We start from the raw sequence: 25,486 nt of genomic DNA, 5'->3' as shown, positions 1-25,486 counted from the left end.
ATAGTGATGTCACCGGCAGGGGTGGAGCTTCAGCTGTTCTTTGAATTTGGGAAGGGCTGTGGTCTATAGGGCTGAAGAGGGACAAAGAATTAGGATCACCAGTCCCAGAGGAACAAGAAGAGCTCTGGGAACAGACGGCTGAGAGCAGGGCCTGGCAATGCGTTTGAGAAGTCTAAGAGAAGCAGGAAATACGAATACTTAACTCAGACATGCCAGGCTGTGCTGCCTGATGTCTAACCTTGTTTGTGCTGCTGCAAACAGCTTGCTTTGTCCTTGGTCTTCCTCCAGTCCCCTAGAAGGTACAACTCTGTATGTAGTAGGACAGCCAATATCACACTTATTCTTAACCTCCAGAGGGAAGTCCAAGACACATATCCAAGAAGGTGTGACTGCCCCACTCCCTATCTCTCCACCCCCAGCCCCCACTCTCTCACCCTCCCACCCTGCCTCACTGGCTGGCCTAATACTATGTAGTATAGGCTGGTCTTGAACTCTAGGCAATCCTGTCTCAGTCTCTTAGCCTGCTGAGATTACAGATGTGCCCAGCTCTGTCCTACATTGCTGAGTCCTGTCGGGAGGGGAGCACTAATACTCTTCCCCTAAAGGTCTATAGGGATAGAACCTCTCTGATCTTAGAAGAAATGAAGTCCTAAAGCATTACAAACTATGGGTAAGGACTTCATGCGCTTGCGCAGACAAGCATGCACAGCACACATTCCCTCATGTTGAAATACTGGCAAGGGTGCAGCCGCACGCGGTGATAAGAAACCTCTTTAGCCTTCCCAGCTCAGCTGTTGCGGGTCCGGGACCACACGGGTTACTGTCCCTGGGTCCCTGCATGCTAACGCGCGTGCACACACCCTCGGGAGCGCTCCTCACTCGCGCGCACTCAAAGCATTCACGCCAACGCAGGCGCGCGCGTCAGGAGGCGCGCTCTCGACACGGCGTCAGGAAGTGGGGGCGGTGGGAGGGGTAGGACGCGTAGGTCCCGCTCATGACTCCGCAGCTGCTGCAGTCGCCGCAGCATCGTGATCAGTCGCTCAGCCCGCGCCGCTGTCCTTTCCTCTTTTCCGCGCGGGTGTTCGAGCAGCGCCAAACACGCTTCAGCACCTCGGACAGCGTCCGCCGCGCTCGCCCCAGGCTCTTGGAGGACCCGCGCGGGTGCTTGACCGCCTGGGCGGCCCGCGGGTCGCACACCGGGGTCGTCGCACTCGCGCAAACCAGAGCCAGGCCCGCCGCGCCCGGAGCTCATGAGCACCATGCACCTGCTGACATTCGCCCTGCTTTTTTCCTGCTCCTTCGCCCGTGCCGCCTGCGACCCCAAGATCGTCAACATCGGCGCGGTGCTGAGCACGCGCAAGCACGAGCAGATGTTCCGCGAGGCCGTGAACCAGGCCAATAAGCGACACGGCTCTTGGAAGATACAGCTCAATGCCACCTCTGTCACCCACAAGCCCAACGCCATACAGATGGCCCTGTCAGTGTGTGAGGACCTCATCTCCAGCCAGGTGACCACTACTTCCCTTTTCTCCTGCTTCTCCACCATCCACCTCACTGTCTGAGTTTCATTCGATCCTTCCCTGGTCCTTCTCAGTTTCCTTACTAGACCACTCCAAGCCAACTGGCACCTGGAGAGGCTTAGAACAAACATCTGTGTCTACCAGTTCCCCAAGCTGGTCACCTGCCACCTGGACTGGTCGTCAGAAGGACCATGTGTGCTGCCATGTGACTATCATTAGAGATTTGTTCCATCCAGTCAATGTGGGTCCAGACATTCTGGGCACAAATGGAGGAGCACTTTAGGGTTCTGACTGGATGAGGCCTGGGGCCATCTTTGTTTCTTTCCTTACCCCTCTTCCCTTCCCCCATTCATGAGTCTGCAATGGATGGCCCAGGTGCCTGAGCAAGCGGTCTCTGCAGGGGTGGGAGTGAGGATTGCGCATGCCAGAGACACCAAGGCACAGTGTGGGAGCCAAGCTCAGTGTGCTGCAGGGGAGGACATGTTGCTGTTGAAGCTGTCCGCCCCTGGCTGAGCTGGTTGCTGAATTGCAGTCAAGCCATATGAGGGTCACTGCAATGCACCAATTTACGTAAGAGGAGGACAGGGACTTGGCCAAGATTATTCATACACGCTTTTCATAGGACATGCTGCATCCATGAACATGTCTGCTCACACACATGTACACGAACATTGCACTGGCACACACTGCATCTCAACCTGACACAATAAACTGCACATGCTCACTCAGGCACATTTGTGCATCCATGGACACTCAGCTTTGTATGCTCAAAGCATATAGCAACTCTGATTCCATCATGATAGACATATGTAAACATGGACAGATTCCAACATGTGCTCATGAACACTTACATAGTCACATACATGCCTACATAACCTGGATGTTTTGGTGAGGAGAGTAAGAAGCAGTCCTCACATCTCACAATACAGAGGCCATGCCAGAATTTTGCTCGAAAACTTGCCCCCTCCTCTTTACAAGAGGTGAGCCCTAGTCAGAGAGAACTGGCAAAGCAAGGATCTACCAACTCGTGTGTGTGTGTGTGTGTGTGTGTGTGTGTGTGTGTGTGTGTGTTCTACATCCCTGGAGTCTTGCTCAGTGCTGCTCCCTCTCCACAATGGGTTTATCACAGAGCATTGTGGTTTGTTTGGCTCATTTCCCTGTCTCTTGGATGTATGGTCCATGTGCATCACAAACGGCATCTCCTGGACCCCTGGCCTGCTGGTCCAGCTCTTGCCACTTCCAGGTCTCAAACACATTCTACCCCACAGAGCTGACTCTGTCTCCTGTATTCACAGGTCTACGCTATCCTAGTTAGTCACCCACCTACTCCCAACGACCACTTCACTCCCACCCCAGTCTCCTACACAGCTGGCTTCTACAGAATCCCCGTTCTGGGACTGACTACCCGAATGTCCATCTACTCTGACAAGGTAAGCCTGATCATTAGACTCAGACCCAATTATTTTTATCCTCATGGTCAGCTCCAGGTAGGTCCAGGGCCACATGAGCTGAGCCAGGTAGGTTGGCACTGGGCATTGGATACAGATGGGGTAGGATGCTTAGATCACAGGCTGCTCCCCTGGGGACTTTAAGTCACTCATCGCCACACATTTATACCTCACAGTGAATCACAGATATTGGCACACAATTTATGCACACTGACGTGCATGCTTATGACAACTCAGTCACATACATGTACATATGTATGCATACTCACCACATATTAACATGCACATGCAATCCCTGTGTGCATCACACAGTCCCACACACCCTCTCATACAACATGTTTCCTCACCCTCCTTCTACTTGCATGCATGCTCACAAATGCTCCAACAGTCACACATACTCAGGGTGGTTCCTGGTAACAATTGAAAAGACCATTAGCATACTCTTTGGGAAGAAGGAGTAAGCAGGGAGCTTCCTAGAACAAGCAGGCTTTGGAAGCAGCAGTGAAAGAATTGGAGAGAAGTTTCTAGGAGAAGCAGAAGCCTGGATGGAGATGTACTCAGGGTAGAAAGGGATGCTGTGGACCCTAGCCTTGCCAACTGAAGTGCACATAGGAGGGTGGTAGGCAAGGTAGACAGACAGACAGCTTGTGGCAGGAGACACAAGCTCAGGGACTAAAGGAACTCAGCTCAGCATTCTGCAGAGCTCTTGTGACCCAAAGGCTGGGATAGCCTCCATCCAGTTGGACTCAAAAGCTGAAAAGTAGTTACTAAGGTATAGAAAACCACAGCCTAGAGACACAGGGAACTTGTTTTAGATCATACCATCTTTAGTTTTTTATGGTTTTGTAAGGACCAACTAGAATGCAATCCAGCCACCCAGTGACCCAACAGGCACCAGAGCCTGCTCCCCATATCCTGTAGACTCAAGACTATAGTCATCCAGGAGCCATTGGGGAACAACCAGTTAATGCCTGGGCTCAGCCAGAGGGCTAGTGGGCTGGGCAGTGGGCCTCCAGGTCTCTTACACCCTCCAGAGTCTTCCTGCCCAGAGCCTATAAGGCAGGGAAACTGGTCATTCAGGCCCAAGCACATAGTGAGTCTGCCTTTCAGTGACAAAAAAGGAGTCAGAGGGGACTCTTGTAGGAGAGCCCCCAAAGGGAGAGGATCAGAGTGAGATCAAGGGCCCTACATACCAAGGCACCTAAGCCACTCTTCCCATGCCCATGAGGAACAGGCTCTCATCCTATGCCTTCTGAATATTTTTCCTCTGGAACACTTTTATCTTCATGGGTAAAAGAGAGGAATGACCAGAAAAAGCAAAGTATCCAGGGACAAACAAAAAGCTGGGAGGTCCCATACAACTGGAGCAACAGAGGGACTGACCATAAGCCAACTCATTGGGTCTGTGCCTGGCCAACAGCGGGGCCAAACGTCACAGCCACATTCTGGTCCCTGGTAGTCCCAATTCAAAGTCAGCCCTCTGCCCATCACACAAACCAGCAAAACCACTCAGAGCTGATATACAGCAACAACTGTGATGCCACCTGCCTGCAGCCAGTGGCAGAGGCAGTGAACAGCGTTTCATTCCAAAGCACTGGCCCTAGCCACCAAGAGAGAACTGGTAAAACAAACAAACATACAAAGAAACAAATAAAGAAAAGAAACTAACCTAGAAGCCTCAGGGGACCAAGAGCAGTGTAAGTCACAGGGACATGGAAGGAGCTATGTTCACTTGGATAGACATAAACAGTCTCTGACAGCTAGAAAGGAATCTGTAATCCATAATCTCTGGGTTCTGGGGGAGAAAGGCGACATTTGACCCCGAAAAAGAAGACTTACTAGTAGATATATTTGTTATTTCCTTACCAGTGCCTGGGATAGAACCCAAATCCATATTTGCACTAGGCAAAGGCTTTACCACTGAGCCCAAAATGGAGCCCTTGAAATGGATGAGAGCACTGTATTAGGCCCATTGAGGTCTTGGAGAAGCTTCCATGGTCAGCCTTTCTAGGGAGGTGCTGATGGAAAGGTGGCAGGCACCCTGGGAACAGAGCCTCTTCATCCATGTCAGGGTGCTGCTGGGAAAATGCCAACCTCTACTCTCACAGTAGATACTACGGGGGAAGAGGAAAGGGCAGATGCGAGGAAGTGACCGCATTAATCGGAGAGGGAAAAACCTACTTAGCCTAGCTTTGCCTCAGCCTCCCGGTCCCACCCACAGAGCATCCATCTGAGCTTTCTACGCACCGTGCCGCCCTACTCCCACCAGTCCAGTGTCTGGTTTGAAATGATGCGCGTCTACAACTGGAACCATATCATCCTGCTGGTCAGCGACGACCACGAGGGCCGGGCGGCGCAGAAGCGCCTGGAGACACTGCTGGAGGAGCGTGAGTCCAAGGTGAGGCCCTGGCCCTGGAGAGGTCCTTGTTGAGCAGGAGCAGGCGGGCCATGCCATGTCTGTGGCTCCTTGTGAACACTCTCTCTCCATCCTGCATGCTCAGCACCACTGCGTCTGGCGGCACCCGCCCCGGCCTGTCCTCGGCTCATTTCACTTGCTTTTGCCATTAGTCGAAATCTCCTTCGTGTCAGTCCCTGCTGCGCGAGGGCTGGACCACCTGGAGCTCTGCAAACACCCCTGTCCCGCCCCCCAATAGTTCAGGCCTCTCTAACTCCAGCTGAGGCCCCAATTAGACTCATAATTCAAGAATCATTCAGCCCCTCTCTGCCAGATAACAAGTCCCATCTATCTCTCCCCAACACTCTCTACAGTGTGATCCACCCCAACACAGATGTACTGGGATCATCTATCTACTTGAATACAATCCATGTGCTCACAGAGGCCTTGTCCTTCTAAAAGCCTGCTTCCTGTGGCTGCCTGTGGCCCTAACTGGTCCCATCCATTTGCAACCCCATCCCCACCTTGTGCTGTCCTTTCAGGGTTACATTGTGCCCCTTCACTTCAGAGCTGAGCTCTGCATTCCTCAAGGGACTATGTAGACACTGATCCCAGGATACACATACACTCCCATCTCAGCCTGGCCCCCAATCTGTAGAATTGCCAGAGACCAGAATTTGGGGTAGGGGGTCAAAATGACCCCTATGCCCTTCCTCGTCAATGCCCATTGTCAGCCTAATAAGGATTTGGTCCCTGACCCCACCTCAGTCCCAGGGCCCAGAGCACCAAGAACCAGGTGGTGCTTTTCAGGTAGCAGAGAGGAGGAGGTCCAGGCTGGGGAGGGGCCCCAAAAGGCAGGTGGGGGAGGGAAATGGGTGGGAGCATGTTCTGCCTGCAAAATCATAGCTGGCCTCATCATACTTAGCACCAACCATTGTCTCCCACACCCAAGGTGCCATAGGCCTCTGGAGGGAGTAGAGGGCATGGGTTGGGGGGTGGTGCGGGTTGAGGCTAGAGACAGGCCCAGAGTGAATCCTTTATGGCAGTCCATTGAGTCTGGGAAGGAGGACTCCACCTCTCCAAAGACAGAGTTCTACTCTCAGCATCTGGCAGGGTCCTTCATACTTCTGCCTTGGCTGTCATAGCCACACAGACTACCACCAACATGCTCACATGGTCATCAGCCTTACCCCTGCACACCCAGCTACCTGCTCACACACTCGAAAGCACAGTCACACTTGTCATTCCGTTCTTGGATATTTTAGTGGTGTGCCACTCCTTTTAGAAAGACTAACCTCATTTATCTCCATATACCTCTCCACTGCCCAAGGCAATCACATGCAAGTGCTTCCTCTGAGTACCTGTTCATCTTTATAAGCTTACACACACACACACACACACACACACACACACACACGTTCAAGCACATAGATAGACTATTTTGTCCTTCCATCACAGACTGCCATAGATTACCTTTTGTGAAGGTGACAGGGCCATATCACCCCCGCAGGCATACATACACACATTCAATAACACTCAGGCCCAGACACAAACATGGGCATTTGGGTGTGGGCATATCAGTTAGCGAGAAGAGGACACCTTGATCTCCAGAGAGCAGGAGGGAGAATAAGAGGGAGGGGGTGGGAGGGTCATGGGGGACAGGGCCCTGCAAGCTGCTCCTCTTTCACTCAGGACTGATGCGGGTGGGGGTGGATACTGCTGGGGCCACACAGCAGGTGCATGTCAGGGGTGGGGGTGGCAGGCGGGACCCCTTAAGGGTGGCGTGGATAAGGCTGCCCTCTCTCCTGAAAGTGACTGTTTCCAAGAGTATAGCTCCATGCTAGGGAGCCTCCGTGGCCCCTGCTCCTGTGTCCCTTCCACCCTCAGCTCCACTCCAGCCCCCAGCCCCACCGCGGGTCTCGGTGTTTGCGAGCTCCAGGTACGTGCCCGTCTGCAGACGTGCCGAGGAGGTGGTGTGATTGCTTTAGCGCCGTCATTTTCAACCGTTTATAATCTTCTTCTGTGTCTGCATATTTTCTCTGTGCACATTATTCATCAGAGTAAAAAAAGGAACTATGAAAACCTCGACCAACTGTCCTATGACAACAAGCGCGGACCCAAGGTATATATGCATGGACGTGCACGCCACCCACCGACTAGCGAGTCCCGGCCTGCGGTGCCTCAGCCACTGGGTGCTATCTGGCCCCACCGCGCCGAGTCGAGCCGCAGGCCTGAGTAGTGAGGAGAGAGAGAGGTGGTGAGGCAGGCAGCAGGCAGGCAGGAGAGGGCAGGGGTGGGCGGTGTGGGTGCCCATGACCCACCCGCCGTGTCCCTGGCCTGCATCCTCAAGACAAGCACGGCCACAAGGAGGCGCTGCTCTGGGAAGTGCATGCGAATCTCCAGGTCCGCCAGGGTTTCCTAGTGGAACCCCGGGAGGGAGCCTGCCCATCTGGTTACTTCAGAGTCTGGGCCGCTCCTAGAGGAGCAAGAGGAATCAAGTCTGAGCTGAGATCTCCTAAGGTTTTGGAAAAGTCACCCCATCTCTATTCCCAGTTGCATTCCAAAACTTTTCTATTTCCTGTCCGCTGCACGTCTCTTTCTGAATCTCGGTCCACTTCAGCTTGCATGCTCAGTGCAAAAATGAGGACAGGAGTGAGATGGAAAGAGAGACCTGGAGCAAGCATAAAGAGAGAAGAGCAGAGCGTGAGTGCAGGACGTCAAGCAGGCTGAAGACAGGACAGGTAGCAAGGACAGGCCAGCGAAGAGTGAGGAGGCAGGTGCACAGTGCAGGTGGCAAGGACAGGCCACGGCAGCTCTAGCTAAGCTGCCTCGGGGTTCCTAGCAGCTTTGGCCCCCCTCTTGCCACTGAGGCACAATGTTTCCTTTCCCAGCTATCTGCTAATACTCCTGCTCACACCACAGGCGGAGAAGGTGCTGCAGTTTGACCCGGGAACCAAGAATGTGACGGCTCTGCTGATGGAGGCACGGGAACTGGAGGCCAGGGTCATCATTCTTTCTGCTAGGTGAGTAGGCTCGGTGCCTCATCACATCATTGTGATGCCTGGGGCCCAAGCCCAGCATCTGGCCTAGTTCTGGGGCACCAGTGAGCATAAGAGCTTCAATCTGAAAAAAAAAAATCTTCACCAAGGAGAGCTGTAGTCCACCCCGCCATCATCTAGGCAACTCCCATCCTCTGTCCATCCCTCCCTGGATTCTCACCTTTGGCACTCACATAGAACCATTTGCCCTGCAGGTTGAAGATACAATGCTAGGAAGCTGGGAGACTGGGAGACATAGCTATGTAAATATCTTGAGGGCTGAGAACAGAGAAGGAGCCCAGCTAAATGATATGAAGGTGCACAGGAGAGCCCGAAGTTCAAAACCACCCATGGAGACTCACGAGAAACAGGCTGGTCCTGGGCAGGGCCTGCTTCCCAACCCATTTCACTATTGCAAGAGTCCACAGTAAAACCGCCCTATTTGTAAACAACTAGTTTTTCCTGTGACGGGAGAAACTAGAGCCTAAGACCTGTGGAAAGGAAGGATGAGACAGGTAGGACAACAGGTCCAGTGGTTCTAGTTCATAGTCTACCTAGCTCTGCTGATCTCCAACAGAATGGGGGGGGGGGAAACATCATGTCACCCAGCTCGGAAGAAAATATCCCAACTCCTGCTGCACTGTTCAGGCACAGGATAGATGTCTATTTGTAAGTTCAGTCAATAGACTGTGTACACAGCCTGGTGCATGCCACTCACTGTGAGCAGGTTGCATGGTGTGGCAATCAGGACTGAGCCCAGAAAGCAGACCATTTCTTCTCAGATGGCAGGGCTTGGACTAGATGCCCCACTCCGAGGGTGACAGCAGTCAGATGTTAGTGCTGAATGATATCCTTAGCTTCACCAATTCCTCCAGAAGCATCAGCAAGCCTTTGCCAATTGTCCCACTACCAATGCACACATATTATGGCAGGCACTTAATGGTGCAAAGACACACTGCATAGTCATGGACCACTGCCTTTGCTATTCATCTAGCTCAGTGGTTCTCAATGTTCCTAATGCTATAACCCTTTAAATCAGTTCCCTAACCATAACATTATTTCATTGCTACTTCATATAATTTTACTACTCTTATAATCCATAATGTAAATGTCTGATATGCAGTATATCTGATGCATGATGCCCCCACAAAGGGTTAGCAACCCATAGGTTGAGAGCCACTGTTTCTAACTGTATACTTTGGGGTGAGGGATGGTCCAGGGCTTCTAGAGAATGGCTTAAAAAGTACATCCATATGGGGCTAGGGATGTTGCTCAGGTGATGGAGCACTTACCTAGCATGAACAATGCCCTGGAGCCAATCTTCAGCACCTCATAAAGCTAGATATGATGGTGCACACCTGTAATCCCAGCACTCAGGAGGCAGGAGGATCAAGAGTTCAAGACCATTCTCAACTATTTGGCAAGTTCAAAGCCAGCTTCAGCTCCATGAGACCCTATCAGAGGGGGGAAGTGGGAGAGAGAGAAATGTGCCCCGAAAAGGAAATGGGACAGGAAAAGTGCCTTGGGAGGCACGCCAAACCCAGGATGCCCAAGGAAAGCCTTGCTCAGGGAAAAGCCCACCACACTCTTCTGTTTTCTGATTGTTTATGGTTCTCACCATAGGGCTTGAGGGAGATTTATTCAAGTTGGATAAAAGAATGTTCAGTATGGTAGGCAAATGGATATACACAGCAGTCAGGCAAGAAGGCTCTCTTAATATCAAGGCTACTTAAGGAAGCCATGCTCTTAAAACATACCTACTCAACTATCGGGCGCTTTTGTAATGGACAAAACCAAGTAGTCCTTCTTAGCTTATGCATTATAATGAGGGTGACCAGGACACACGACAGAGAAGAACTCTTCATAGAATCCCACCACACCCAGGTCCCAGCAGTGAACACTTGCACTTCACAGGCAATAACTCCCAATGCCACTCACTGCAGCTGAAGAGAATCTCCCCTTTCTTTAGACATAGGGTGTGAAGGGCCTCTCCATGTTGAGTCCCCAAGATTAAAGACAGGCTTGCCACACATGGCTCTAGCAGAGAAGGCAGCAGAAGAAGGGTCATGGTAGGTAGAGTAAACATGAATACGAGCTGTGTAAACACCACCCATTAGTGCACTGAGTACAGCACATATGTACACAGCATTCACATACAAATATGCCCACACTAACATGCACCATATTCATGCATTCATACCCTTATACTTTGCTGTATGTCACACACATATTGAGTTAGATCCATAACTCACACTGCTTTTTAAATCCCGAAGAACTTGTGGAACATCAAGCTGGTATACATTAACTGAGTGAGGCTCCACATTTCGGCTCCTTCTTCATGATAGAGGTTAAGCTGGTTTGCAGACTTCACTAAACTGACCTCATTTTATTTGGCCAGTTGTCTGTAGGATACACAAACACTAAACTGACCTCATTTATTAATTGGCCAGTTGTCTGTAGGGTACACAAAACTCATTTCCAAAATGTTTCATCTTTATTTTCCTCGAGTTGTCTTTATTGGCATCACTATTTCCATAGAATGGTCCAATGAGATTTGCTGGGTTGACCAGACTTTTTGTCTACAACCCCTTGTTGCTCACAATCGTTCCCCTGTGACACTGTGTGGATTTGAGGTGTGCTGAAGAGATTTGGTGGGTATGGCTGGTGTCAGACATGCTCCTTGACATGTGTGGCGCTGGGCGACCTCTACCACATTCAGTGTGCTGCACTGCTCTCACAAATTCTTTTGTTTCATTTTGTTTGTTGGGAGCAGGATCCTTGGGGTAATGGTGGTTATCTTGGTTATGAATTAGCTGGTATAAAAATAAACCAATAAGGGCTAGAAAGATGGTGTTGTGCTTGCAGAGGACCCAGGTTCAGTTCTCAGCACCCATGGCGACCATTCAAAACTCCAGTTCTAGGAGCTCTGACACCACCTTCTGACTGCCACAGGCACCAGGCACTTGTTTGGTACACATATATGCACGGAGGCAACATTAATGCACATTAAAGAAGAAGAAAAATAATGCAATATCAGGTAATCCACTCCGCTGCACTCTACCTACTAAACATGCACTGCAGAGGCAAAGCACCAGTCATGGTTCAGCCTTGAATGGAAGTCTAACAGGTAGAGGGTGAAGAGAGGACCCTTAGTGGCTACTAGTGCCCCAGAACACCTAGGTCCCCTGTTTCACTGTCCACAGGAATTACTTATGAGGATACCCATGGTCCTGTGGGTGAGGCTTGTTAGTGGCCCTGGCCTTGGATATCAAGGGACATACCTACTGTGAGAGGAGTCTCTCTTCTGTCCCCTGTCTTCAGGATGCTCAGTTCAGTACCAGGGCACTGGATCCTACCGGCATCTCCTCAGCTCAGAGCCCTCTCCTTTTCATTTCACACCTTTGAACATGGAGGTCCACCAGACTTGTAGCTTTCCTAGAGCTCACTGGTTCACAGGTACAGGAGTGAGCTGTCCAGGCACAGACCCTATTCTGACACTTAACACTACTGTGTCCTGGTTTCCACCCTGATCCAAACACTTTCCCCTTAAGGATGCTGAGATGGTTCCAGCAAAGCATTTGGTGCACAGAGCAAGTGCCCAACAGTGAGCCATCATTATCCGAGTTCAGAAAGTCATCTTGTACCCTGTTCCTGCCTCCTAAAGGCAGGGGTCCAGCAACTGAAGATTGGAAAAGCCCTGGGTCCAGCCTCATCTCCTGTGCAGACCTCCGGGCCTGACAACAGGAAGGGTGGTGGGCATAGGCACGCTTCCCGGGAGCACCCAAGAGGGAGAGGCTATGGCCAAGGGGATAGGGAGAGCTGGAGTCCTGTCTCGTCACCCGGATCTGCCCCACAGCGAGGACGACGCTGCCACCGTGTACCGCGCAGCCGCGATGCTGAACATGACGGGTTCTGGGTACGTGTGGCTGGTGGGGGAGCGCGAGATCTCGGGGAACGCCCTGCGTTACGCCCCAGACGGTGAGTGCCTGCCGGGCTGTGGGGTAGCCTGGGGTTGAAGTCCCCTCCAGTCTCTAAGCTGCGGGTTGCACAGGCATCATCGGACTGCAGCTCATCAATGGCAAGAACGAGTCGGCCCACATCAGCGACGCCGTGGGTGTGGTAGCACAGGCAGTTCACGAGCTGCTAGAAAAAGAGAACATCACCGACCCGCCGCGGGGTTGCGTGGGCAACACCAACATCTGGAAGACAGGACCGCTATTCAAGAGGTGGGTGGGGTTGCTCTCACTCAGTAGGTGAGAGGAGTCATCCCTTAGGAGGCCGGAAGAGCTAGTCTTTTCTTTTTTGGACTTTGTTTTGTGTGTGTGTGTGGTGGGAGGAAGTTGTTTTGTGTTGTTGTCTTTTGTTTTTTTTTTGTTGTTGTTTTTGTTTTGTTTTTTGAGACGATGTTTCTCTGTGTAGTCCTGCCTGCTATCCAAGTGCTGGGACTAAAGGCGTGCTCTACCACGGCCCGAGCAGAAGGGCTGTTCTTAAGCACGGTTCACTGGTTCACTCTTTCCGGAGTGGTACTGCTGGTCTTGTTTGTTTTGTTTTGTTTTGTTTGAGACGGGGGTTCTCTGTGTATCCCTAGCTGTCCTGGAACTAGCTTTGTAGACCAGGCTGGCCTCAAACTCACAGAAATTCACCTGCTTCTGCCTCCCAAGTGCTGGGACTCCCAGGCTTCCAGCCGGTCTTGTCTAGGACATACTATGGTTAGTCACCTCCATCGCCTGTCCACATTCCAAGCACCACATCCTCTGACTTTGCTGCGACAGTCATTCCTTTTTCCACAGGCTCCCTTATGTCTGTTGTCACTGAGTTGTGACTGCCTTCCCTTCTCCACCTCAGCCTGCCCACACCACAGATATTTACCTTATTCCCCAGTGCCTGGTGCCCTAGAAGGAAGCTCTTGCTGTATGTGGGGCCTGGGACCCTCTAAGGACCCAGAAAGTCAGAATAGGCATCCATGGACAATGTGAGATTTAAGGTTGACCAAGGGAGTGGTTGCGGAACTTAACCCCAGAGCCACTGTCCACCACAAGTCCCCATGCATCTGTGCAGTTCTAGGCTGCACACACAGGCACACAGACCAATGAATGCACACATGACATGTATGCCACAAGCACACTCACAGGGGTAACCCCTACATTTGGGTTGTATGCACACAAGTTCACTGATATGTTCCAGTGAGCCGACATACAGCCAGGTGAGCCACCCAATGGCTTGAACTAGGAGCAGGTTCAATCTAGTTCCACCATTTGATGGCAAGTGGGCCTGAGACCCTCTGGGTTTCTGTCTCCCCTGTAAAACCAGGGTGGTAGCTCATATGTCCTAATCCAGAGAAGCCCTTGACATGGGGTCTGGCATCTAAGACCCACTCAAGTGCTGTAGCCGTGCTAGCCATCTGGTGTTGGGAGGCACGCACCAAGTCATCCACTCAGTGTGAGACCCTACCATCTGCTAATCCTTCTTTTCTGCAGAAGGGGTGGGAGCTTGGGCTTCTTAGAAGCCAGTAAGAGCAGGTGCTCTAGGCCATGCTGTCTTCCCAGGGTACTGATGTCTTCCAAGTATGCGGACGGAGTGACTGGCCGTGTGGAATTCAATGAGGATGGGGACCGGAAGTTTGCCAACTATAGCATCATGAACCTGCAGAACCGAAAGCTGGTGCAAGTGGGCATCTACAACGGCACCCATGTAGGTGGGGGTCATGAGGGGGTGGGGGCTGGGGCCTTAGGGTCCTGGGGCCAAGACCCCTGCGTGGCCACCCTCCATCTCATACTCCCACCCCCAGGTCATCCCAAATGACAGGAAGATCATCTGGCCAGGGGGAGAGACAGAAAAGCCTCGAGGGTACCAGATGTCCACGAGATTAAAGGTGGGGGACCCTGTTGAAATCCTCCAACATTCCCATCCCCAACACTTCATCTACTTCTTCAGGCCAGGAGAAAAGTAAGGGAAGTGGAGCCGGGTTTGCTAGCAGCTGGCTGTAGCAGAGGTAGCAGCAGTGTAGGGCAGGGGGTGGGCAGTGGGGGAGCAGCAGCAGTTTCCACCCAACAGGCTCTTTCTAGCGCTTTAACCTGTCCCAGCTCCAGCTAGGTCTGAGGAAGAACTGATTAATGGGGGCAGAGGGATAGTGGGTGGGTGCTCTAGGCCCAGTGCAAAGTTCAGCTTAGAACTTACACTCTTGAGTGTCCCATTTCTCTCTGGGCTCCCAGGAACGCCCTTCATGAGCTGGTTTCCCCCTTCATAGCCTCTTCTCAGCCTGATTTACATATCCCCTGGGTTCGTCCCTGGTCCCCTCCCTCTGCCTAAGGACTATTCTGAGAGTTATTCTTCTTGTTGAGCCACACCACACCCAGCCCTGATACCATAGCGCACCAAAGGCAGGATCTGAAGTGTCATGTGCCTGGCCAACCTTCTCTCAGTGTCACCAAATATCTCAGCTCTGCTAACTTTCTGAATTCACCCTCTGCAACCTGGGGCCCATGGTTTCAGCTGGTGAGTGCCTGCTTTCATTCCTCACAGGACAGTTAGCGTGTATGTCTGTCTCCTTGCAAAGACAAGGTAGTATCTCTTCGCAATTCAGGCAGCTGATGTTGAAAAGTTTAAAAGCACAGGGCGATGGTGGCACATGCCTTTAATTCCAGCACTCAGGAGGTGGATCTCTATGAGTTCAAGGCCAGCCTGGTCTATAAAGATAGTTCGAGGACAGCCAAGGCTACAGAAAGAAACCCTGTCTCACTCACTCAATAAATAAATAAATAGAAAAAGAAAGAAAAACAAACCAAAAAACCTCTGAGCCAAACATCACTAACCAATGGGACCCATCAAGGCGCAGATGGATATTAGCAATATTTATGGGCTAATTTGTTATATTTTATTTTATATGTATGGGTGTTATACACACACACACACACACACATCATGCTTGTGCCTGGTACCCACAGAGGGCAGAAGAAAATGCAGGATCCCCGTAACAGGAAAGGACAGTTGTAAGCAACCATGTGGGTGGTAAGAAGAGAACCTGGGTCTTCTGTAAGAACCTCAGGTGCTCTTAACTGCTGATCCATTTGTCCAGTCCCCTCACCAACTTTTTGACAGTGCTAGTATATATAGTATAAAAGAAAAAGTTGGGCTATGGTGGCACACACCTTTAATCCCAGCACTCAGGAGGCAGAGATGAGTGGATCTCTGTCAGTTTGAGGATAGCCTGATCTACAGAGCAAGTTCCAGGACAGCCAGGGCTACACAGAGAAACCCTGTCTTGGAAGAAGAGAAAAGAAAAAGAATATGGTCCTGTCCCTTCTCTTGACTCTTCCTTCTCAAGACTTCCAGCTGAGCTTACCTCCTCCACTGCCTGTCATATGCCTGGACCTACTGTCCAGTCCTTCTTGGGCTGCCTACCCCTCTGCTTTTCATATCCCATAGAGGCCCTCAGCAACTGACTGTGTTCCACTCCAGCATCCATCAGACTGTGGGTTCCAGAGGACAGGGAGGGAAGACTGTCACAGATGAAGTCTGGGCTGAAGAGGCAGCCCTGAATGAGAAGCCTTAACTAGGCATGGTGGAACATGCTTTAAACCCACCTGAGGTAAATGGAAGAGAATCAGGAATTTAAGGTCATCCTGCACTACATAGCAACAGGCCAGCCCAGACTGTATGAGGCCCTTTCTTAACAAAGAACAAAAAACAAAAAACTGAAGCTGGATGGCAGTGGTGGCACACGCCTTTGATCCCAGCCCTCGGGAGGCAAAGGAAGGCGGATCTATGTGAGTTCAAAGCCAGCCTGGTCTATAGCGTGAGCTTCAGGACAAGCTCCAGAGCTACACAGAGAAACCCTGTCTCATATTAAAAAAAAAAATCTGTAATTGTTAGGGCATACCTTTAATTCTAGTATTTAGGAGTCAGAGTGAGTGGATCTCTGTGAATTCAAGGCCACCATGGTCTGTCTACACAGCTGATTTCACATCAGCTAGAGATTCATAGACCTTTTCTCAAAAAAAAAAAAAAAAAAAAAAGAAAGAAAGAAAGAAATGGGGCATGGTAAATATCCCAGTAAGTATCATGAATTTGGATTCCAGCACTCATGTAAAAGTCTGGGCTTGGCTGTGCACTGTACTTACTTATTGTAAGCATGTGGAAGGAGGGAGCAGAGACAAGCAGCCCACCAGAGCTTGCTGACTAACCAGCCTAGCCAAAAACTGTGCTCCAGCGTTAGTGAGGAAAATTTGTCTAAAAATAACAGTAGTAGAGCTGGAGAGATTGCTGTGTGGTTTAGAGCACTGGCTGTTCTTCCAGGGGACCCAGGTCCAAGTCTCAGTACCTGGTACCCACATGGCAGCTCACAACCATCTTTAACTGCAGCTCCAGTGGATCCAGCATTCTTTCTGGCCTCTTCGGGCACTGTACGTACTTGGAGCGCAGACATGTATGCCAGCAAAAGACACATGCACATAAAATGCAAATAAATAAACCTTTAAAATAAAATGGGGGCTGAAAAGATAGCCTCTCAGAGGTTAAGAGCACTGGCTGCTCTTCCAGAGGACCTAGATTGAATTCCCAGGACCCACACGACTGCTCACAACCATCTGTATCTCCAGGTCCAGGGGGCCTGAGGCCTCCTTGTTTCTGTGGGTGGACTCTTGCATGTATATGATACACATACACTGAGGCACACACACATAAAATAAAATAAAACAAAATATGTTTAAATAATTAAAAAGACAAACCGATGGAGAAGGACACTGACATTGGCCTCCGGCCTCCATGTTCCCTTGCACATATGCATAAACAGACAGGAATACATACATACATGTAAACATACTTTAAAAAGTTAATTTCATTGCTGGAGAGATGGCTCAGAGGTTAAGAGCACTGACTGCTCTTCCAGAGGTCCTGAGTTCAATTCCCAACAACCACATGGTGGCTCACAGCCATCTATAATGAGATCTGGGGGCCTCTTCTGAAGTGTCAGAAGAACACTGTTTACATAATAAATAAATAAATATTTAAAAAATTTTTTTTTGTTTTTTTGAGACAGGGTTTCTCTGTGGCTTTGGAAGCTGTCCTGGAACTAGCTCTTGTAGACCAGGCTGGCCTCGAACTCACAGAGATCTGCCTGCCTCTGCCTCCCGAGTTCTGAGATTAAAGGTGTGCACCACCACTGCCTGGCTTAAATGTGATTTTTAAAAAGACAAGGGTCAAAGACTGAGGGCTACATGCCAGTGGAGGCCAGGGTGACTCTGGCACAGGCTTTCTCCTCTCTGGTTGGAGGTCGTGCTCAGTAGGCACAGTAAGTACTATACATTCTGAGAGAATGATATAAACTGGAACCTGAGGAAAAGGGGCTACAAGAAGAGGACAGTATCACAGGGCAGATGGCTGGGGAAGTCTTGCCCCCCTACATCACCCCCAGACCTGTATCTGTACCCCAAGGGCAGCAGGCAGCAATGCTAACCATGTCAGAAGAATGTGGACTGACCTCTGAAAACCAGTGGAGAGGTTCCAGGCTTGGGACAGGGCCCAGGTGTGGGGCTGCACAGAGCACTGGAAAAGAGATGGAGAAGAGGGGTTGCTGTGCACTGAGAAGCCAGCACCTGGGGATAACCAAGGGCGGGTGGCCCAGGCTGGTTCTTGTCTTTCCCCCAGATAGTGACAATCCACCAAGAGCCCTTTGTGTATGTCAAGCCCACACTGAGTGATGGGACATGCAAAGAGGAATTCACAGTCAATGGTGACCCAGTCAAGAAAGTAATCTGCACAGGGCCTAATGACACATCACCAGGCAGCCGTGAGTGCTGGGCAAAGTGTGGTAGGGTACCGGGCAGTGAAACCAGGAACCCGCTCTCACTATCCCCTAATTGCCCACAGCACGACACACGGTGCCTCAGTGCTGCTATGGCTTCTGCATTGACCTGCTCATCAAGTTGGCACGGACCATGAACTTTACCTATGAGGTGCACCTGGTGGCAGATGGCAAGTTTGGCACACAGGAACGGGTATGGAGTGGATGGCAGGGGCAGGGCCTGGAGGAAGCAGCTAGTGGGAGGGTCCTGTAGGCTGACATGGATTAATTGGAAAGTCTATGGGTTGGGTAGAGCCTTTTTGGGAGGGGCTTTGGAGGTGAGCTAGATGTGGAGCAGGAGACACGCCCCCCCATGTGCTAGGACTAAGATGGTGTAGGGGTTCTTGTTTGAGGAACCGTACCCATCCTGTCTGCAGCCCCATTGGCTCTCTCACTTTGCAGGTAAACAACAGCAACAAAAAGGAGTGGAATGGGATGATGGGAGAGCTGCTCAGTGGTCAAGCAGACATGATTGTGGCACCACTGACCATCAACAATGAGCGTGCACAGTACATAGAGTTCTCCAAGCCCTTCAAGTACCAGGGCCTGACCATTCTGGTCAAGAAGGTAGGCAGGGATCAGGTGGGGATGGGGTGGGGGCATGAAGGACCAGGCAACACTGACTATGTGATCACCTGCAGGAGATCCCCCGGAGCACACTGGATTCATTTATGCAGCCCTTCCAGAGCACACTATGGTTGCTAGTGGGGCTGTCAGTGCACGTGGTGGCCGTGATGTTGTATCTGCTGGACCGCTTCAGGTGAGTGCCATGCAGAGAGCTGGGCCCTTCGCATCTACAAGATGGGCAGAACTGGGCAGGGGGCTAGGCAGAGCTGCCTCTCCTGTCCTCTCTCCCGCCTTCCCTTTGTACCCTGCAGTCCATTTGGCCGGTTCAAGGTGAACAGTGAGGAAGAGGAGGAGGATGCACTGACCCTGTCTTCTGCCATGTGGTTCTCCTGGGGTGTCCTGCTCAACTCTGGCATTGGGGAAGGTGAGATTAAAACCAGGTCCTGCCTGGCTGCATCCCCTGCTTTCCAGGAACTGACCCAAGTCTCTGCCCACAGGTGCCCCCCGGAGCTTCTCTGCACGGATCCTAGGCATGGTGTGGGCTGGCTTTGCCATGATCATTGTGGCTTCCTATACTGCCAACCTGGCAGCCTTCCTGGTGTTGGATCGGCCTGAGGAGCGTATCACAGGCATCAATGACCCAAGGGTGAGCCCAACCCTCCCCCCCACCCCCGGGTTTGGGAGAAGGGTCAAGAAGAGGTTCAGAGGTAGTGTTGTTCCTTGGTGGGGTCTAGGGAGCAGCCATGGGCTGAGTGAGGTGTCTGTCCCTGCAGCTCAGAAACCCCTCAGACAAGTTCATCTATGCAACTGTGAAGCAGAGCTCTGTGGACATCTACTTCCGGAGGCAGGTGGAGCTGAGCACCATGTACCGGCACATGGAAAAGCACAACTATGAGAGCGCAGCTGAGGCCATCCAGGCTGTGCGGGACAAGTGAGCAAGCCAGCAAAAGGCCACCCTGGCTGGGTGGGACAGTAAAGGGACAGGGAAAGGGGAGTCCACTCACACAGGAGACACAAGAGAAGTCTGTGCTGGTGTGAGCGGGGTGGGGTGAACAGGCTATGTGCGGCTCCTTCGATTCCATCTCTGCCGACAGCAAGCTCCATGCCTTCATCTGGGACTCAGCAGTGCTGGAGTTCGAGGCTTCACAGAAATGCGACCTGGTGACCACGGGCGAGCTGTTCTTCCGCTCAGGCTTTGGCATTGGCATGCGCAAGGACAGCCCCTGGAAGCAGAATGTTTCCCTGTCCATACTCAAGTGAGTTTGCCCTGTGCTGGAAACCTCCTTTCCCCTCTGCACTCTGCTCTAAGCCTCCCCACAAGGCTGGATCTTGTCCCTAGTGCCCCAGTGACAACACACCAAACTGCTCTACCCCAGGCCAGCAGCTATTCACCAGACAGATGCTGATAGCATCTGGTACAACTGCCTTAAAGGCCTACTCCGCCCAAACCAAGCATCAGCCCCACTGGAGAACCTTCCCACTCCCAGCTGAGCAAAGGCTACAAACTTCCCCAACTCCCAAAGCCCCACTTGGGACTGAAAAGTGTCCCACAGTACTGTGAGCTCTGCCCATCCTCAGTTCTCCCCCTGAATGCCCTGCACACTCACACAGCCCCACTCCTGCTGCAAGCCCCGCCTTCCCTCTCCCCTTCCCTGCCCAGGTCCCACGAAAATGGCTTCATGGAAGATCTGGATAAGACATGGGTTCGGTATCAGGAATGTGACTCCCGCAGCAACGCCCCTGCAACTCTCACTTTTGAGAACATGGCAGGTGGGCCCTCCGTGCTGTCTTGATACTGGGATGGATTCTTCTATTGGGGCCACAGCCTCTGGGCAGCCAGCTGAGGCAACGGGCACTTCACACAGGGGTCTTCATGCTGGTGGCTGGAGGCATTGTGGCTGGCATCTTCCTGATTTTCATCGAGATCGCCTACAAGCGACACAAGGATGCCCGTAGGAAGCAGATGCAGCTGGCTTTTGCAGCAGTGAACGTGTGGAGGAAGAACCTGCAGGTAGGACAGGCCACCCTCCGAGGCCTGGCGTCCAGGGCCCCGCCAGGCCACGGCCCTACTCTATCCCTACAGGCCGTGGCACTGGCTCTGGCTCATGGGCAGGACTGGTGCTAGGAGCCATGGCCAGGGGCAGTGGTGAGTGTTCCTAAGGCACAGGGGCAGCACAGGCAGAGGCTGCCTGCAGGTGGCCACCCACTGGCAAGCTGGGCCAAGGGAGGCCATGCACCCTGCTCCAAACTTCTGCCTGGCTCCTCTGTTTCCAGAGTCACCTACTGGCACCCAATCCATAGGAAGGCAAGCAGGCAGGGTAAGACAAGGGCCCACCTGTGTGTAGCACGTGATCTGAGATGCATTTGGCCCATCCAGGCTTCTTTGACACCCCCTCCTGAGACTCCCTTTCTTACTGTGTCCAGCTCTGTGACTCCAATCTAAATGGGGCTGATCTGCCTCTCCCTGGTGCCTCCCTTAGGCCACATCCATGTGGATCTGTGGCTAGCAGTGATGAGGTTGCAAGTGGAATGGTGAGAGCCCACCAGGGAAAGGGACAGGGTGGGCAGTGAGGTTCATGCAGGCCTGAAGACTGGTGGCCAGTGGCCAAGTTCTGATTCACTTGTCTCTTCTCTTTCTCTGGGCGTCTTCCTGTAGCTGTGTTCTAAGCTGACATTGACATTGCAATGAGGGCTGTGGGGGGACAGGGCTAACGGAGCCCCCACATTTCTCATCCACCCATTCTTGCCTTTGGCCCTACAGGTCCCCTGGGGACCTGGCCACAGCTGTCCAGGGCCATGCTGGCCATCAGACTCCAGGCCAGTGCCCCCGGATCTGCCCGTCTGTCACTCCAATTCCAAACGGACACCTCCTTGGGTCCTTGGCCCCTTCCTGGTGTATGACTTTTGGGTTCAGCAGCCTCTGAACAGAAGGGCTGGTGTGGCCTGAGAGGAAGCTCTTCCTGTCCTCAGGGGCTGCTCCTCCTCAGGATGCCTCTAAGCCAGGGCCACCCAGGAGCCAGGGAGCCAGGCGGACATTCCAGGAAGAGTGCCAGCAGGACCCCCAAGCCCAGCCCCAGCACAAGCAAGGACAGGCCCAACCCCGGGCAGAAGAGACCACTCTCGAAAAGTCTGGCTGTTGGTCGGTCTGTGCAGCACAGTGAGGCAGGCAGGAGTCAGGGCCTGAGTGGCCGGCCAGGCCTGGCAGCGGCCCCCAAGGAGCAGGCAAGGGCAGGTGTGGCCGCCACCCTTAGCCATCTAATCACTTATACATATTCATTTTAGGATAGAAAGAGTGGTAGAGCAGAGCCCGACCCTAAAAAGAAAGCCACATTTAGGGCTATCACCTCCACCCTGGCCTCCAGCTTCAAGAGACGTAGGTCCTCCAAAGACACGGTAAGGGGGAAGCACCCCAGTCCCGCGTCTCTGACTCCTCCCTTGCCCCATGTCTGTCTCCCTCTCCCTCACCATCCCACCCCTGCCCCCACCTCCAACCCTGGCCATCTGTGCCAATGCCCCAAGTCAGTCCTTCACCCACCCTCCACCCATACAAGGGTGCTGTCCTTTAGAACTCTCCAGAACCCTCCTCAAGCCCTCACTGATCCTCAGCTTCCCCATGTGTCTCCACGTTAGTCTGCCCACCTCCCTCCCCATGCCATGACCCACACACCATCTGGAAGCCGTGTCATGTTGTTGGTCAGTCAGTCAGCCTCACCATCGCTCTGGGCTACCCAGAACCTGGGAACCACAATAGCCCTGTCCCAGGTTGTCCCTGTCAGGAGGCCACACCACGTCTGTTTCATCCCTGTTTCTCTTGCCTCCACAAGGGGTTTGATGCCTTCATTCTTGCTCTGCAACAGCCCTGGAGGGTGTAGCTGTGATGTCCCATCCCGTCCGTCTGTCTGGCCACTGGCCCCGCCCCCCAGACACCTGTCTCACCTGTCTCACCAGAGCCATGCGTGTTGCATCTTCCATGTGGTCTCTGTGTGGGCCGGGGGCTGGGGGCCGGGCCTGGGTCCATCTGGGTGGACGGCTGGGGCCTAGCACTGGCACTGACCCTTGGTCACAGGGAGATTGTCAAGTGGGGAGAGGGGTGGGGCCAAGTTGAACAGGTCCGATGGAGGTGTTGCAGCAGCGCCCAGGTGATGTACGCATGGATAGGGTATCCCTGAAAGGCCTGGCCTGAGCACTCAGGGAAACATTGATGTTCTCAGAGGGAGGCCCAGGAAGAGGAGGCTAAGACCAGTGCTTCAGCTCAGACCCCCAAGCACTGCTACAAGGCCACTGTCAGAGCCAGACCTTCTGCTTTCAGAGCCAGAACCCCATCCCCTGCCTTGGGCAGCATGCCATTGCGTCAGAAATGCATACTCAGAAGAAAGTCCTCCAAAGAATCCCATTTTGCTAGTCACCCTGGTTCCAGGCAGTTACTCTAGCCTACAGGAAGCCCCTCTAACCAGTGGGCAGTGTCACCCACAATGGGCTTGTGACCCATGAGGAATCTGGATTTGTAGTGAAACCCCCAGCCCAGGAAGAAAGACACACAGACAGGGTTTGGTACAGAGCAAAGTTCCAGGTTGAAACTACTAGAGTGCTCCAGAGAGACAGAGGTGTGGCTGCTCAGTTCCTCTGAGGGACCCAGGACAGAAAGAGTGGATGAAGTATAAGGATGTGTACACTGCACCAACTTGAGGCTCCAGGAGCTGGTGCAAATACATCTCCAGAGCCACCCAGACCTGGGAAAGTGGGCACCGCCTATGCTACAAGATCTGAGCCAGGAATCCCACAAGGGGGCGCAGGGGAGGGAGAGCAGGGCTGAGGGCACTGTGGTTTGGAACTTGTGTGGGAAAGGGGAAATCCGACAGAGAAGAGAATCTGTACTTTTTTGGGCCAGGTGGCCAAAGTGGGAGGAGTACAAAATTCCTGCAGGTGGCAGGCCATTTTCAGAGGGTGTCATTCAGTCGTGGGGCCCCATCTGGAGCTGGCCAGGTACAGCTCAGAGATCTACATGGTTCCTTTCGGGGCACTTGTTCTCACTCAGTTCAGTCTTTACCTGAGCCTCCCTGGGCACCAGGGACCCATCCTTCCGGGCCATCTGAAGCTGGCCCCACCCTGCAGGGTTGACCTCTGGGCATTGCCACTGTGGGCTGGGTGGGGGAGGGCAACCCAGCTCCCACCCTGTCTCTGGGACTGGGTGCTGTTCAGAGGGAGGCCTGGGTGGGGGCTCCTTTGGGTGGGGTGGGGTCGGTCCAGCTGCTGAGATCCTCTGCCCCTGTCCTGTGGCCGGTCCGGGCCAGGGCAGCACTGGGCGCTCAGGGCTGGGATCCCTGGTGGCCGGCGGGGGCCAGCAGGTATTGATTGTTGGTTCTTATTTATAGAGCACCGGGGGTGGACGCGGCGCTTTGCAAAACCAAAAAGACACAGTGCTGCCGCGACGCGCTATTGAGAGGGAGGAGGGCCAGCTGCAGCTGTGTTCCCGTCATAGGGAGAGCTGAGACGCCCCGCCCGCCCTCCTCTGCCCCTCCCCCGCAGACAGACAGACAGACGCACGGGACAGCGGCCTGGCCCACGCAGAACCCCGGAGCACGACGGGGTCGGGGGAGGAGCACCCCCAGCCTCCCCCAGGCCGTGCCCGCCTGCCCGCCGGTCGGCCGGCTGGCCGGTCCACCCTGTCCCGGCCCCGCGCGTGCCCCCGACGTCGGAGCTAATGGGCCGCCTTGTCTGTGTATTTCTATTTTACAGCAGTACCATCCCACTGATATCACGGGCCCGCTCAACCTCTCAGATCCCTCGGTCAGCACCGTGGTGTGAGGCCCCCGGAGGCGCCCACCTGCCCAGTTAGCCCGGCCAAGGACACTGATGAGTCCTGCTGCTCGGGAAGGCCTGAGGGAAGCCCACCCGCCCCAGAGACTGCCCACCCTGGGCCTCCCGTCCTCCTGCCCTGCTGCCTGGCAGGCAGCCCCTGCAGGACCAAGGTGCGGACCAGAGCGGCTGAGGATGGGCCAGAGCTGAGCCGGCTGGGCAGGGCCACAGGGCGCTCCGGCAGAGGCAGGGCCCTGGGGTCTCTGAGCAGTGGGGTGAGGGGCCTAAGTGGCCCCGGTCGGAGGAGTCTGGAGCAGAAATGGCAGCCCCATCCTTCCTCCAGCCACCACCCTAAGCTACAGTGGGGGCCCATGGCCCCAGCTGGCTAGGTCACCTACCCACCCCTCATCCAGCGCCTGCTCTCTGCAACCTCGGTTCCTCTCTCTCTCTGCTGCACCACCCCTCCCACGACCCTTCCCACCCCGTTCACAGGGCTGGCTCTGATCTTTCCCGGGGTCAGCCCTCACTGCCCTATTGGCAGCGCTTCCCAGGGGTGCTCTCTGGCTCCCAGCTGTCTAGGGCTCCAGACTCCAAGAGGGCTGAGCCTTCTCTTCTGCCTGCAGCCACGATAGGCTTCCTCAGACGCTGGCTCGCAACGAGCCCCGCACCTTGGGCACCAGGGAGCGCCATCCGCCTCCCATTTGGTGTCACTCACCCACCACCTTGTACATGACCAGCTCTCCCAGTGTCCAAGCGCGTACCTTCCCCGTGCCTCTGGTGCGCAGGAGCGCGCTGCCCCTCTGCCCCAGGGATACCGGGCGCGCACAGCTACCCCTAACCCCGGTATTCAGTGGTGATGCCTAAAGGAATGTCAGAAATTT

General features: G+C 53.3%; 1 protein-coding gene across 8 annotated transcripts; it reads left to right on the top strand.

Moving 5' to 3' along the window:
• The first annotated feature begins 951 nt into the window (after positions 1 to 951).
• Grin1 (glutamate ionotropic receptor NMDA type subunit 1) lies at positions 952 to 25,486 on the top strand. 8 transcript variants are annotated; one of them, XM_051184811.1, is made up of 21 exons: positions 952 to 1,508; positions 2,816 to 2,950; positions 5,190 to 5,366; positions 7,423 to 7,485; positions 8,286 to 8,386; positions 12,258 to 12,379; positions 12,453 to 12,627; positions 13,948 to 14,092; positions 14,190 to 14,273; positions 18,047 to 18,188; positions 18,269 to 18,396; positions 18,645 to 18,809; positions 18,884 to 19,002; positions 19,121 to 19,233; positions 19,307 to 19,455; positions 19,583 to 19,740; positions 19,904 to 20,065; positions 20,470 to 20,579; positions 20,675 to 20,820; positions 22,092 to 22,202; positions 24,546 to 25,486. In XM_051184811.1, exons 1-21 carry the CDS (start codon positions 1,251 to 1,253, stop codon positions 24,612 to 24,614), a joined length of 2,832 nt encoding a protein of 943 aa, XP_051040768.1. In that variant the 5' UTR covers positions 952 to 1,250; the 3' UTR covers positions 24,615 to 25,486. The 8 variants fall into 8 exon arrangements, with proteins under 8 accessions (XP_051040768.1, XP_051040767.1, XP_051040770.1 ...); XM_051184810.1 differs by having other exon boundaries at positions 24,182 to 25,486; XM_051184813.1 differs by lacking the exon at positions 7,423 to 7,485 and having other exon boundaries at positions 953 to 1,508.

Source organism: Phodopus roborovskii, unplaced genomic scaffold (genome assembly GCF_943737965.1).
Source record: "Phodopus roborovskii unplaced genomic scaffold, PHOROB, whole genome shotgun sequence".
NCBI lineage: Eukaryota > Metazoa > Chordata > Mammalia > Rodentia > Cricetidae > Phodopus > Phodopus roborovskii.
This window is presented reverse-complemented; position numbering and strand designations above follow the sequence as displayed.

What these genes read in the sequence shown, in the direction of transcription:
- Grin1 (XM_051184810.1), top strand. Translation starts at nt 1,251, where the DNA reads ATGAGCACCATGCACCTGCTGACATTCGCCCTGCTTTTTTCCTGCTCC. An exon ending in TGTCCATCTACTCTGACAAG is followed by an intron (nt 2,951 to 5,189) that starts GTAAGCCTGATC and finishes TCCCACCCACAG; the next exon opens with AGCATCCATCTGAGCTTTCT. An exon ending in ACAACAAGCGCGGACCCAAG is followed by an intron (nt 7,486 to 8,285) that starts GTATATATGCAT and finishes CTCACACCACAG; the next exon opens with GCGGAGAAGGTGCTGCAGTT.